The sequence below is a fragment of the Anas platyrhynchos genome, chromosome Z (genome assembly GCF_047663525.1).
Source record: "Anas platyrhynchos isolate ZD024472 breed Pekin duck chromosome Z, IASCAAS_PekinDuck_T2T, whole genome shotgun sequence".
In the NCBI taxonomy this organism is placed as follows: Eukaryota; Metazoa; Chordata; class Aves; order Anseriformes; family Anatidae; genus Anas; species Anas platyrhynchos.
The window spans coordinates 74004207-74020061 of NC_092621.1; the positions used below are offsets into that span (position 1 = coordinate 74004207).

The following is a 15855-nucleotide window of genomic DNA, read 5'->3' on the forward strand; positions in this document are numbered from 1 at the left end:
GTGTCAGTAAGTTTATCCTTGATGTGACAGCATGTGCCCAGCAGTCTGAATTTCCTTTTTGAAGACAGTGTCTCTATTTTGAATTCCTCTAGGTAGGAATAGGAGAAAAATGTCTACATCACTGAGTTTATACAAAAAAACAAAACACTGAATCATCTGTTACAGATTTGTAATTTTCACTTGATTCAAACTGCTTCCAGCCTCTGGGTTGAAGTCCATTTAAGACTTATTTTAAAGTTTATGTATTGTTGCAGAATCACAGAATGGCTGAGGTTGGAGGTACCTCTGAAGATCACTAATCAGCCTCCTGCTCCGAGCAGAGTCACCTCAAGCAGGTTACCCAGGACTGTGAGTCTCCATCCCTGGGGACGTTCATAACCCAACTGGACAACCAGCATCTTCTGATGCTTGACCACCCTTGATCATAAAAACGTTTTCTTACAGAATGAAATCTATATGGTCTTTCCAAGTAGTTTGCTATATCAGTATTTGTGTCCATTGCTTCTTTTCCTGTCATTTGATGCCACAGGGAAGAGTCTAGCTCCATCTTTACTACCCTCGTTAGGAATTTAAGGATAAGATCCTACTGAGCTGCCTTTTCTCCAGACTGAGCAATCCCAGCTCTCTCAGCCTCCCCTTGCATCAGAGATGTGCTGGTCCTTTAATCACCTCTGTGGCCCTTTGTTGGACTCACCAGTATGTAAATATCTCTTGTGGTACAGTCTGCTGCTCTGGACTCCTGCACCAGAGTTATGTCAGCCCTACATTGAGGAGAAGGATCGCATCCCTTGAAGTGCTGATCATAATAGTTTTCCTAACACAGCCCTGGATGCTGTTGGCCGTCTTTGTCACAAGGATGCATTTTGTTGACTTGTGGTCAGAGTGCTATCCACCAGGACTGTAGAGCCCTCTGCAGAGCTGCTTTTCAGCCAGTTGGCTCCCGGTATGTACTAGAGCACAGAGTATTCCTGCCCAGGGGGAGGACTTACCTTTTCCCATTTTTGAACTTTAGGATGTTCTCAAGTCTGGTTGAGGTCACTCTGGGTGGCAGCACAACCCTCTGGCATATCAGCCACTCATCCCATTTTGTGTCATCTGCTGAACTGCTGAAGGTACACTCTGCCTGGTCATCTGGGTTACTAATGAAGATCCTTCCCACATTGATGGAGCCCAATGACTATCCCACAGCTGAATTTCATGACAGTGGTCACAACCCACAGAACCTGGCAATTTAGCCAGTTTTTAGCCTCCCTCACTGTTTACTTATTTTGTTTTCTCGTATGTGCTTAAGTGTTATTAATGTGTGTTTTGCCTATAAGGGTGATAGGGGAGAGTGTCAAAGGTCTTACTAAAGTTGGGATGAATGTTGGTCATCTCCCCTTTTCCACCATGGCAATCATGTCATTTGTCTAACCAACTGAGTAGCCTTGTCGTGATTGCCCCTCTATAAATCCACGCTGACTATTTCCAGTCACCTCTTTTTGTTCAGGTATCTGGAATAGATTTCCGTGATTAGTTACTCCATTGCCTTTAATGTGTTGTATCAAAATGTCTTTGGCTGTTAGCGGTAGGCAGCTGGATGGAAAGTCCACCTACTGCTTCAGGTTGCTTAGAAAATGGAGCTGTTTAATCTATCAACAGATGTAGAACTGAGTCTAGGTAGTCTGGTTTGAGTCTGGGAAAACAGCAGCACCCTGAAGTATGTCCTAGGGGGGTTCAGGAGGCCTTTCAGTGTCTTCTATTCAAACTTTTGTCCTGTCTGAAAGCAGCTTACAAGGCTTATGTTCTGCAACCTCCGTTCTACAAGCTTAAAAGCATGCATGCTTAGAAAACTGCTTGGTGATTGCACAGTTTTCTTCTTAAATGTAAAGATAAGTCACTTTTACTTCTTTCTCTAGTTGATGCTTGCTCCCAGGAGTTCCAACTTCTCCCTAGAGTGCTTGAACAAATGCATACAAAAAGGAAAACTTGTCTGGCAGCTTAAGTCAGACTAGATAGAACAGTTTTTTTGGCATATCTCAGCTGCAGAGAGAATGAAAAACTGGCAGATAAAACTGTTCCAGTGATCCATGCAGCTATGCATTTTTTTTCTCATGTAGTTTATTTAAAACTAGAACTAGTCCTTCCCTACTTCCATTGGCATCAAATTCTATATTGTTAATAGTTCATTGTGGTCAGTTACCAGACTTTGTTGCAAGGTACTCCTATCATGTCTGATAGTGCTAAATTTTGGGGGGTAGAAGGGTTGATTTTGAAAACCGACATGAACTCAGCTGGTCAGAACTACTTGTTTTTGTTAAGTGGGGATTTTGTTGTGTCCAGGCCTGTACCCTGTCTGTCTCCATTCTCTGGCCTTGGGTCTCCTTAAGATATTCCCACCAAGTGTGGCATGGAGCTCAGAAGCTCATATCCAGCATCAGCAATCCTTCATTCCTTAGTAGCTGTGTTTTTCTGCCTCTTGAGTAGCCAGCATGCTGTGTTCCCTTCTTCGTCTGAATGCAGGAAAGCTTCATTCTGTCGGTTTTCCTGCCTCCAGTTTGCCTCACTGACTGTGTACCAGGAAATATCATAAGCATACACTTCTGCTTGCAGAAAAGTAGGAAAAACTCAAGATCTAAAAACTGTTTCTTAAATACAGCTGTATGCAGCGTGAAGGTTGAATATACAGAGTAAAAAGAAGAATTCAGCATTAAACACAATTACTGGGCAAGTATTGGGCTTTGGCTGCACAGCCATATGAAAGTAGCAGATTTACAACTTCAAAAAGAAATTTTTTTTTACCAAATTTGTGTTTATATACTTTTGCACAGAACTGACAGTTGGGCATCTCACCCAGCTGTCAGAAAATCTGCCATACAGCTGGTTAGTGAAGTCTTATTCCTATTCTGTTTCTCTGCATTGCAATACCTTGCTTTCCTCTCATCTTAATTTTTGTAGTTCCACCCATTGTACTTGACTTTTCAAATACTCATCAGAAGAAAGTGTGTGGTTGATTATGCGAAAACAGCACAAGGAAATAACAGTAGGATGTCCCCATTTCTTTTCATGAAAGAACTAATGTTGCTGATGAGACCTGAACTGGATTATTGAATCTGCTCTAGCAAGGTTTAGCAAATCAATTGTTTGCCTCTCTAGAAGGGCCTGTTAAGGAAGGTCGTGTTAAACCTCTCACTGGTCTTATGAAAAACACTTCTGCCACACAGTAATGTGATTCACACAGGAATGTGGTTACTCTCTTCTTAATATTTGTCTGACCTCTCATCCAAGTTACGAGATTGCATCATTGCTGTAATTTACAGGGAAGTGGTGCATGCTATGTGGATAAAGAGCTTGTGTGATGCATAATCAGCTTTTTCTACAATTGTGATAATTAGAGGTCTATGGCAGGTTACCAGCACTTTTGTCTTGAACGCTTCTGTTTATCTGACTCTACGTAGTAGTTCATATTATGTTCCAGGAATATTCCTATACTGACTTTTAGTAGAATATTCACCACTTAAGTTTTTAGATGGCAAAAACTGAGTCAAAATCAGAAACTTTATCAGTTCCTAGCTAGCCTACAAAAGGAACTATTACTTTTTCTTTATAGTGTACCTGGAAAAAAAAAAAGATATTTTTGAAGGAAAAGCTTACTAGAAAATAACCCTTGTCAGTGCGTATTACAGGATGATAGAGGAGCTTTGTGTGATGTGGAAAGCTGAGTCAAAGATTAGTCCAAAGTGACACAGCAGCTTCTTGCTATGACCAGATGTCAGGAATCTTTTGACAGTATTTGGTGGAGTGTTTTTATTGTTTAACACTTTGCATCAGGGACACTGAATCTGATTTTGCTGAAGAAGGGACTGTGGCTTGCTATCTGACATCGTGATGGTGGTAATTTTTATCAGCTCTTCTGTGGACAGTTTCCTGGTATGTGTTCCTAAAAATAGTTATTTAAAAAAATTAAAAACAAGAGAGGGGATAGCATATAGAAGAAAGAGGACTTCACTTGAGTGGACTCAGATCCAGTGGAGTGTTATAATTAAACTTGCACACTCCATAAAATAAATACATAAAGCAAATTAGGAGAAAGGACTGTGTTTATTCCCAGCTGCTTGTGTTGACACAAGTGTTTAATTCTTACATGTCTCATGTTAAAGAGCAAGGTGCTGCTGCTCACGGGGTCTTGTCTTGAGTGTCTTACGTTGGACAGCTACAAGTGTCCAAGGTGAGCCCCATGCAGCCAGCTTACCTTGCCCAAAGCGTCTGTGTAGAAGGCTGGATGATAAAAGCAACGTTCAGAGTATCGCTTGTTTAGTCACTGAGATGCTCTATCTCAGTTGCTGTTTGTTTTGCTTCCATGGGAGTCTTACAGTTCACTGATAAGTACCGAACTGAGACAGAGGGAGGATTTGAAAACAAATGCCAAAGGATTAGGCAGAAGATAGGTTTACAGAGTTAAGTTCTAGCTGACTAGAAGCAGCTGATCCTATGCTGTAGAGGGGAAAGAGGTTAAATCTGACTACTTCTCGAGTCTCAAATCTGACTTCTCCTTGAGTCTCCTTTGACTGTACTTTTGTACTGTGAAAACACCAAATAAAGTACTTGGGCCCATCCTGTTCCACAAGCATGGACGTCCAATTACAGTCTTTTCTGTAACAAAGATAAGTCTTGTGCAGACTTCAGTGAGGGGTACTGAACTCCTCAACTCTGTGGCATGTATTTAAGGATTAAATAATCTAATAGATAATCTTATAAAGTACTTGACTGGCACTTTGAGGCAGCAGGCAAAAATTCCAGCCCAAAGGGACCTGGGAGCTTCACTGGCATTTGGCATGACTTCTCTGTTGCTGAAGTTGGTGATCTGCTGAATAGTCCAAGCATGTAGAATAACCTGAGTTGGAAAGGACACACACAAGGATTGTTGAGTCCAACTGCTTGCTCCACACAGCCAAATTAAACCATATGTCTGAGTTGTAGCTCTGCGCCCAAGCCTTCTGCCACACATTCTTAGGGCTATAAATGAAGTAGTGGAGTTTCTCTTGTTCTTGTGAGTGACTGTCGTTTGACAGTGAGATCAATACATTTACAGTGGGCACAGTTAGCACTTAAATACCTTCAAACCCCTGAAAGTGCTTTGGACTGCCTTTATGACCTAGGTATCAAAACAATCTACATACTGTGTATTTTTTGTTTTAATGGTAATTAAAAGGAAAAATTTTTGTTAAATCTTAAATCTTTCTCTAATCTTAAAATAAATGAAAAATAACACTTCTCCACCAAGACTTGTATATGTCTAGCTTTTCTACCTTATTTATAAATAGTGCTTGAAGTTCAGATTTATATCTGAGTTCATGTAGTCAAATTCTACGTGATCAGTGTTGTGTTCCTTTGGTGGTAGTGTTATAGCGGTCATCACCAAAAGCCACTTAACTCTTACTGCAAGGTAACTTTTGGCTGACCTTAACAAATCACACTGTCCTGATACACTGTAGTGTTCTATTTCAAGTGTTTTAGAACTGTTCCAATTTCTAGCTGCTTTGTGTTCTTTCAAGGTTTCCTATGCGCGACCAAGTTCAGCTTCTATCAGAGATGCAAATTTGTATGTCAGTGGACTTCCCAAAACAATGACCCAGAAGGAACTGGAGCAGCTCTTTTCCCAATACGGACGCATTATTACTTCACGTATTCTAGTTGACCAAGTCACTGGTAAGTATGCAGCTTTGTGCTCGTGCTCTTGTTCTTGGACTGGCAGTTTGAAAAATATACTGCCTTTTAGTACAATAGTCTTGTCTCTAGAATATATGAAAGGTGTACGTGGGCCAGAAAATGCAATTTTCTGCTAGAATTGTTCATAAATATGCATGGACAAAAATAGATTGGAGTGAACTGAGCCACCTTGAGTCATTTCCACCCTGAAGGTGCAGGTTGGAAGCCTGTTTCATGGCTTGTAATAAATTTACAGCTGCTATAATCTTCCTTTCCAAGCTGCTGTGTGAAAATAGTCCCCATGCTCTTTAAGAAATGCTATTAAGCACTTCTATTAAAAAAAAACAAAAAAAAACACAAACAAACAAACAAAAAAAAAAAAACAGAAATGCGCAGCTGGTTCTCTGCTAGGATTACAAAAGACCTGGACTAGTAATTGCTGTTAAGACTGTTTTCAAGGTTGCCTCATTAACTTTAGGTACACTGAAGAAAATGAACTTTGAGTTCTTCAGAAGCAGATGAATTCTGTCCTTAACAGTGTCTTAAAGAATCATAGAATTATTCAGGTTGGAAAAGACCTTTAAGATCATCAAATCCAACCAGCAGCCTAACACTACCAAGTCCACCATTAAATCATGTCCCTTAAGCTCTGCATACACATCTCCTAAATACCTTTGAGGATGACAACTCTACCACTTCTCAGGGCAGCCTATACCAGTACCTAACCAGAAGTAAGATCTATTAAGTTAGTTGCATTTTTACAGTATGTTTAAACTAATATAAACTAGTAAATTGGTGTCAGTGACGCTCTGGGGTTGCTCTTCAGACCAAACGTGTTTTTGCTGTGCATTCATCCTGGCTCAAATGGCTGATGTTGAAGATCTTTAACTCTGCCTCACCTGCTTCCAGTGGGTTTGTTTCAAAAATAAGCAATCAAATTAAGTGCCTAGGATATCACATAAGCATTGAGTTATTTAGCGCACTAAGCAGAACACGGAGGAGGGCTCTCAGAATTCACATCTCAGAAAAAAACACAAACACACCAACAAACTTGCTGGGGGAGGAAGGGGGCAATTCCTTAACTCATAATTATTCTCTGAATAAGTTAGTTTAGATATCTTTTTATAGTTGCACCCTTTCAAAGTATGTCGTTGTGGTTGACAAACAGCTTTCAGCCACAGGAAGTCATAAAGTTTTCAAATGACCTTATTTTGTATGTGTTATACATATACATATATCGTCTGACACTTGGCTGAACTGTAGTTGACTGCACATGCACTTCTTTGCAATTGTGTTTTAACAGAAATCTCAATATTGACACGGTGTGTGTGGAGAGGCAGGGACAGAAAAGTTAAATGCCAAATAGTGATTTGCAGAAGAAGCAGATATGCTGGACAAGTTTTCACTCTTCATTTGACAAATATTTACAGTATGCTTTTGATATTAATGCACAGAAAGGGTGGGATTTTACATGGTCCACATAAGTAAATTTAAACTTATAAAAGTGTGTACTGTAGTTCTAAGCATTCAAATCCTAATATGAGCACAGCAGTTCTTTAGCATAGATTGTTGTTCAGGTTTAAGCTTTTCTCCAAGTCGCTAAGAAGGTGGAAAAAAGACTCAAAAGGGTATGAATAATAAGGTTGTGACAAAAACTGACAGATGAAAAATGCAAAGTTGAGGCTGTGACACTTGTCTCTAAAGCTTTTTTCACTTGTTCATTGTCACTTTGATTTAAATTGTCATTGTTTATGAACAGAGTATATTTCTTGTCATTAATGTCTTTCTAAAGTGAGGATAAGCTTCTCACTTCGCTGATTATGAAGGGAAATGTTAGAGGCCTCTAAATGGATTCAGGAATGTTATAATAAAGCATACAACTAATTAGTGTTAGCCCTAGAACCTTTACTGGTAATTGGTGTAAGTATTAACACCCCAGTATGTTCATATTCAGGCCACGGTGTACAGCTTCGACTTGTAACATTCCTAAGACCTTCCATAAATACTTGATGATCTCCTTGCATGTTGTCTTTGACTTGCCTGTATGTAGGAAGAATCTATGACCCAAAAAAACGGTTTCCTTCAGAAACATCCCCTACAAAAGTATGTGGTGATGTACTGAAACTGAATCTTCACTTACAGAAATAAACATGGCCTGTTAAAACCGGGCTGTAACCTACATTACTGCAACCTAAAACCCACATAGGTCTTAGTGTTTTAGTATATATGTTCCAAAGTGAACTTTTAAGGGGTGCTGCAGCAGAGCATAAACATTCCTTGCTGCTAGGGAGAAGACTAAGCCATTTATAAAACCTCAGTAAATATAGATACTGTGGAGTGGCATTAACTAAACAGAGGTTACCATGCAGGTTGTTCTGGGTTCACCTCCTCCATACAACCAAAATCAGTTTTGGGATATCTCTTTGGCTCCTGATGTTTAAGTTGCCATGTCACTGTTTTTCATTCAACCTTCCAAGCTCTTTCTAACCAGCGTATCTTACATAACTTCAAAAAATAAATTAAAATCCCCAAAAACTTAGCGAAGTCTTCTGTCAGCAAAAGATCAGTTCTAGTAAGCTCACAATTTAGCATTTGTAGCAGCTGGTGAAAGAATTGAATATTAAAGTCAAATGTGCCATAACATCTGGATTTATTATATGCTTCCTTCAACCTATGCAGGGGTGTCAAGGGGTGTCGGATTTATCCGTTTTGACAAGCGAATTGAAGCAGAAGAAGCTATCAAAGGCTTGAATGGCCAGAAACCTCCAGGTGCCACCGAGCCCATCACTGTAAAGTTTGCTAACAATCCAAGCCAAAAAAATAACCAGGCCATCCTTTCTCAGCTGTACCATTCTCCAAACAGAAGGTATCCGGCACCTCTAGCTCAGCAGGCTCAACGTTTTCGGTAAGTCAAATTTTTGTATGTAACAGAGGTGCTGGAAGCCACGTATTTCCATGGGTCGGTCTGTTGGTGTCCTGCACTCTTTTCCTTCTGTGCTCTATGAAGGAAACCCATGAAAATGTTGAATTTCTGTAGCTATGTTCCAAGAACACAGCTAAAAGTGAAAATGCATTCCAACCTATTGATAGCTGAAAAACACCTAAAAAGCACCTAATAAACTTGCTTAAATCAAGATGACACTTTCTATATAGTCACTAAAAAAAAAAAATCACTTTTAAAGGTTATTTTTATTTTTTTTATTGATTAATATGAAAGTTGACTCAGCTAGTGTTGACTGAGGCAATTCAATTTATCCCTTAGTAATATGTCATGCTACTGCAATCTTCTTCTTCATCCTCCGGTGTGTTTCTTACCCGTTCTGGCTTTCAGGTTTTGTCCTAGTTTAAATCATGCATACTACTGACCTTATTCCCAGCTTCTGTAATGACTGTTACTCGAAGATCTTCTGCATGTGTATATTTATGAATGTATGTTCTCCTCATGCTGAAACTACAGACATGCAGTTCCCAGTTCCTACAGTTCCAGTATCAAAAAGAACAGTTGGTGAGAACAGAGTAAAACAAATACTGTATTATTTATATTTGTGAGTGACCCTTTTTTTTCTGCTATTTTGATAGTTTCTTCCTAACCTCTACACCTGGTTTATGTGATTAGAATTTGCTAAGTATTACTCAAACACTTGCTCTTTTATTTTTCAAGAACCAAATCAGCTTGCAGTTTAAGAGAATGCATCAAGCTTCAGAAGCTCTGCTTTGGCCACCCTTCTTTTAGGTAAAATGTTCGGAGTTCATAGATAGCGTTTCTGGCAGAATTTGTGAATTCTTTCCTTCAACTTTTCAGCCTTATGTACCGCAAGTGTCTAACACGAGTGAAGGTCAGCACTAGAAAAGGCTTTCTGCCCTCAAGGAGGGGATACCCAATTTTATTCAGTATTCAGTGAATTTTTGTACTGCTCCTTAGGGAATAAAAGGGTTAGCTGAAACAGCCTGCTATATATTGAACAAAAGTAGGCTTGTCCTTGCTCCATAAGCAGAGCACATGAGCAGAAGTTAGACTTCCAGGATGGACTGTGGTGCGTTGAAATAAGATGGTAAGGGAGCTGTTGTACAACAACAATGTTGTTACAACATCTGACATTCTGGCAAGCCTGGCCTGCTAACTCCATGAGTTCTTCTGAGTGCACTTGTTCCCAGGCACAAAGCTGTGTTCAGTATTACTGACACCAGCTTGGATAGCACCTGTATTTAAATGATAGTCTGGGTATACCCGTTATGATTTGTAAAACTTAAACAAATGTTTTTTCCTGTGGATAGGACCTGAAGTTCTTTGCAGTTTTGTAATTTCTGTACAATACCCATGTCCTGCAACATGAGACATAAAAAAGTTTCAATTGTGATTTTTCTTTATTAGAAAGTGCATTTTTATAAATGTCAGTTTAAATTTCACTGGTAAGTTCTCGGTGAGATATTAAGTGTAAAGCGGTACCTGAAAGCCATAAAGAGATGTGATCTTGTTCCACTTAAAAGTATAATGGTAACAGAAAGTATCAAGTCTGCAGTGAATAGGTGGGTGAGTAAAATCTCTCATTTTGGTCGATGGGGAAGGTAGGAAAGGCTGAGTTGGCTGACTGGTCAAAAGGGTAAACTGGTGTAGCAGACACTTGAATTTTTTTTTTGAAAGACCATCAGGCTTCTGTTCATTAGAAGACAGCTTTGCCAAGTTCTACATTTTCATAACTGTAAGTGGAAGTCTGCCTGTATATTAGGGCTTTGCTTAGGTGTTATTGTTGCAGTATTTCAGCTCAGTTGCTGACAATCCAGCTCAGATTGCTGGGATGCTTTAGGTCTTTAATGTCTTTCACATGCCAAAAAAAAAAAAAAATCCCAACTGATGAAATTTCAGATGTTAACAGGATTGATTATTTTCCATGGTTGCCCTGTGTCAGTTAACAGTTGGTAGAGGCCTGAAAACACACAGGTAGCATAAACCTAATAATGAAGAGCAATTGGATCACTCTAATGATTTTTTTTACTAACAAAAATCTTGAACTGAACTTTCAAAAGCAATTGTCTATAACTGTTCTGTATCTGTAGGTTATGTAACTTAAAGCATCCTTAAAAATTAATTGCCTAGTGAACACCTCTGTCCTTCTTGAATCTTTTAAGTCATCCAGGTAAATGATGAAAACTCATATGTTGACCCCATTATTATATGAAGTCCTCAGCCTGTTTTACAGCAAAGAATTTGTATTTGGTGTTTTTTCTGGAATTCTTCACCTCCCTCTCACACGCCAGATCGTCAGAATAGAGCTCTGTAATCTAATCCCTCTAAGTCTGTTGATAGTAGGCAGACATTTTTTTCATTTCCTCCTTTCTGCTCTTTAAGGTGTTCAGTGGCTTGCTGTCCTGTTAAAATCCTGTTCACTGCGAAGTCAAAATTCTATATAGTTTATGACCTTTACTTAGCTGCAGGCAAGACCAAATCTTTTTTTTTTTGTGCGCAAGCACTGTTACACTATTAGAGCAGTTAAATTTGGATTCTGTATACTAGTAATGGTTATTAAATCCTATAGCTCATTACTGAAGAAAAATGACAACCAAGTAGGAATCTGTAAGGTAGCTGTAAGCTAAAAACTGAATCCTTTAAATCTTTATTCCCTAAGCTCATATTTTGTGAAATCATGAAGATAACCTTTAAGCATGAGACTTCCTCTTCATATGTCCGAGCTTTACTAGGAAGACACCAGAGCTGCTTTAGGGAAGAAATTTTATTGGAGAAGCACTTTCAACTTATTACTGAAGTTGCTTAATAGGATTGTTAGGCATTGCATGTTCTTAGGTATTGGCTAAGTAACTCCAAGAGCATTTAGAGGTGGGACTGCATACTACAGATCAGCAGCCTGGGAGAAAGTGAAGGAAGAAATATATGGAGAAAACTTACAACATGAAATGTATCAATATTCTAAAAAAAATTCTTTCAAAAAAGAGTAAGAAAATGTAGGGGAAAAAATGGCTCTTACTGCAATACCTGTTTTAATATTTTTTTTACTGCTCGAAAACTCTGTGTTGGTCTGGGTGTTCATGTCAGCATATTGTGAAGTCATGTCTCAGTAAAGCCTTCATCTAACAAGTTTATAATTTCAAAGATTTCACTGAAGTGGTCACTGACTACAACTTGATGCTGACAGTATTGTTTGACTTAGTGCACCACTACCACAAGTTTAGCCTTTCTGAACTTAACTACTTGTGGTTGTGGGTACTACACAGGAACATCTGTTTAGTGTTACATTGGCTGTTTCATGTGTAACAAGGTCTTCCAGCTCTTGTAGTTCAGGTACTCAAGCTTTGCATAAGGTTCTCTAGAATACAGTTTAAGGGGCTGGTGGAAACCAAGTGTTCTTAAGATAAAAGGCTAGAAAAGTCTGAAGACTGAACACTTTGCTAAATGTTTTGCAGGCTGGACAATCTGCTCAACATGGCTTATGGTGTAAAGAGGTAAAGAACCATTCAGTTCACAGTAACCAGATTATTAAGAGAAAATATTTTGGCTACCATTACATTGTCAGTAAGACATTTCCACATGTTGAAACTTCAGCTGAAGTTGCTCATTTCAGTGCATTGTGCATGAAAGACAAACTCAGTAGCAGTTTCATGGAATTCCCATTTCAAATGACTTAATCCTCACTGGCTTTCTAGCATGCTTTTCTTACGTTCTTCTGTTTATTATTTCATTTCAGTCAGATTTAACTCTGTTCCCACAATTGTGCCTTGTACTGCATATAGAATTTCTGCAGCTGAAAAAAAAACACTTTGCAGTACTTTGCAGTATTACCTTATTCATCTGGCTGAAATGTCCATGCCCACTGTCAAAAGCCTTCTATCTCTTTTCTCTGTTTGAAACTTCTTTGCTGGGATTCTCTGAACAGCTGCTTTATGCTTGTTTCTTTTGTTTTCCACCATTATTCAGTAGGTTTCCTCCCATGACTATTGATGGAATGACCAGTTTGGCTGGAATTAATATCCCTGGACACGCAGGAACTGGATGGTGCATTTTTGTGTACAATTTGGCCCCTGATGCTGATGAGAGTATCCTCTGGCAAATGTTTGGACCCTTTGGAGCAGTAACCAATGTGAAGGTCATTCGTGACTTTAACACAAACAAGTGCAAAGGGTTTGGATTTGTGACTATGACAAACTATGATGAGGCAGCTATGGCAATAGCCAGCCTGAATGGATACCGCCTTGGGGACAGAGTATTGCAGGTCTCCTTTAAAACAAACAAAACGCACAAAGCCTAACAAGTTATTCTCAGTGCATTAATATACGAAATCTATACAACAAAGGCAATTTACAAGAAGCTTTATGCATTAGTAAATGCCTTTGTTGTATGCCAGTGTGGAAATGGGGATAAAATGACTACTTAGCATCCTAAGAATATGTGAGATTTTTTATTGCTAATATTTGAATTAGAACTTCTTAAATACCTTTTGTGTTTGAATATTGACAAGAGGTACAGGGTTTTTACCTGTCACAATGCATTCTATTGCCTTCTTTGAAGAAGGTGGACCTTTTAAAACGTTTCAGCTAAGGGAAGAAGTTTTTTCTTTACATGACTGCCTTTAACCTATGAGTAAATATTGAGGCTTTGTGTTATACTACTTAAGTTTCTTTTTATAATTTCTTGATCTGCCTTGTGTTTAGTTTACATTTTAATGCATTGCTGTTCTGTTGTTCAAGAAAAGTATTTGAAGTTTACACTTTATTTATAAAGTTATAAGCAGTATTTATTTTATAATTATCATTTGGGTTGGGGAAGGGGAACACGTTATAAAAGCTTATTGTAAGAATACTGGAGAACTTTTCGTAAAGCAGTACCTTGCCAAAGAGATAAGAGCCTCTTTGATGTGGGTTTAAAAAAAAAAGCATCTATTTTTATAAAAAAAAAATAAAAAAAAATTTGGAGAAACTTTTTACTGGTCCTGGAACAAATATTTTGACTTGAATACTTTGAGAAATCTCTTCATAAGACACCTAGTGAGCTTTTAAAACTTACCAGGAAATTTGCAGTTGTTGGGGAAAAATTTAGAAAGATTTATGATGTAGAAATACTTTTGAGACCTTTCTATTAAGAAGTAGAGTTGATGGGATGCACTGTTGATTTCATTTTTGTAATCATCGGTGGAGTCTTTGATCATCCTGGTTATTAAGTGATAGATGGCTCACATTAATTTGTGATTTTGAAACAAAAGAAAATTTAAAAAAGCTATATAAGAGCAAGCAGGAAACTTAAAAATACTGAGACGGGGGAAAAAAAATCTGTTCTTCCTAAAGAATTCCCTTCAGATAGAGCTCATGGTGTTTAGTGATGTACTTGCTATTGTTTGAAGAATTGTTTTGTCTTAAGAAAAAGACATTGTGCATGGTTTGCACAGCAGAAGTGGCCTGAGTTGGGTATATTTGGAGGTATTTTGAAAGTTATGTTCAAGGCTAACACCTGAGCTTTGTGTAATGTAAATAAGACCTTGAATTATGAACCTTTCAGCTGATTTTGGTTTTAGTTTATTTTTTAACTTACATGCCAAGTGATGGTCAACTTTGAATGTTTTTGTATGAGTTTTTTCTTTGTAAATGGCATTAACATTGTTACTTGAGGTCTGCTTATTCATTTTTGTTGTCCTGAGGACTTGAATTTACAGTGCATCAGATCTGTTGCTATTTTTGTCTGTAGATAGTCTAGCTTCAGCTGTTTATGGTGATGCTATATTTTGGTTTATAAATATGTTTGTGGTAAAAACAAGTATAATCATAGGTTTTGGACAAATTTCCTTACATTTTTCATACAAAACCCATGAATACCTGTATGCTACTGAAATTTAACTTCGTATAATGCTTAAATCACTATTTGGGGACATAGAAAAGTCTTTACCATGTATTGAAGAAATTTAAGAAAAATACAGAATATTTTCTGATTAGCATCTAGCTTATAATTGAATTTTTGGAAAAAAAGCTGAGGGTTTTCATGCCTTCACCAGGATGCACTGACAACTATATAGTTACGTCCTGCTTTTTGTATAAACTGAGATGCTCATATGCTTCCCCTTAGAAAAAGCAATGTTCTATGCATAAACATAGTTGTACACTATCTTTGCAGTTGCTTTTGGTTCTTATTCCTTTAAATTGTAGTTATAAAATTTTCAGTATAGTACAGTTACATATACTGTGAAGCGCGTGCTAAAGTGAATAAGCGAGTTTTCATGCTGACCCACTCAATGCTATTCAAAAATCAATTGGCTTCCTGAGCACTTCCTCATTCTTAGGTGCATTTAGATTGTTAAAGCTCCTCTGCATTAAAAATTGTATATACTATAGAAAACACAAACTTTCCAGTGTGGGGGAAAACAGCTACATGCTTCTTTCCTTATACTACTGTAGCAAACAACGGCATTGATGAGAAGGCATGTAAATTGGGCTTCACTTTACAGTGTTTATCAGAGCACTTAGTAAAATGTAAGGTTGGTATTTATTTGAAGTTGTATAGTATGACTTAATTCACATCTGTTGGAATAGAAAAATATATTCTGTTGAGTATTTAAGAGGTTGTACATGTTTTATTTTGTGTTTGGATCCTTTGTACTTTTTCATGTTCAGTACATCAATAAACAAAGTTGAAGGGATAACAGTGTCTTGAGCAGGTTTTCTTTACTGTGTTGTCCACTTTAATGAGTAAGCAATCTTGAGGGGAGGAGGGAAAAATTTCTTCAACGCTCATTTTGGCTTAGGACACTAGTTACCAACAAGTAGGCACTGGAGCCAAGCACTAGTTCTGTGGAGTTGGTATCAAATCTTTTCAGTTTGATTTTATATGAACCACTCAATACTTAAGCTGGTATAATAAATGAGGATCATTAAACATATTCAGTAAAAATGAATTTGTCTGTTCAGCCACCTGCTCTTCAGCATAGCTAAGTTAATGCCCTGTTGTGTTAAGAAAAAATACGGAGGAGGGAGAATAATTCATTCTTTATCGCAATATCCTCTTGCTGTTTGATTACTATATTTTTGTTTCATTATTTGACACCATTACTAGTGGATATCCAATTAATCTTGTTCTTCCCCCTTCTCAACACTTGAATGCTTAAACTTGCCATAAATTCTTTTGCCCTTTTAAAGTACATATGCTCCAAAATTTGTAGGCTTTCTCAATTG

At 38.0% G+C, this 15855-nt stretch overlaps 1 protein-coding gene across 41 annotated transcripts in view; it reads left to right on the forward strand.

Moving 5' to 3' along the window:
- Positions 1-15326, forward strand: part of ELAVL2 (ELAV like RNA binding protein 2) — a 91541-nt gene extending 76215 nt beyond the window's left edge. For 26 of the 41 annotated variants that reach the window (XM_038170859.2, XM_072031245.1, XM_072031250.1 and 23 more), the window contains 5 exons: positions 5535-5688; positions 8368-8593; positions 9350-9421; positions 12106-12144; positions 12617-15326. In XM_038170859.2, the coding sequence (XP_038026787.1) occupies positions 5535-5688; positions 8368-8593; positions 9350-9421; positions 12106-12144; positions 12617-12947 (822 nt within the window). In that variant the 3' untranslated portion in view covers positions 12948-15326. The remainder of the gene's footprint in view (positions 1-5534; positions 5689-8367; positions 8594-9349; positions 9422-12105; positions 12145-12616) is intronic. The other 15 variants (XM_072031255.1, XM_072031256.1, XM_072031243.1 and 12 more) reach the window with 5 other exon arrangements.
- Positions 15327-15855: the final 529 nt, after the last annotated feature.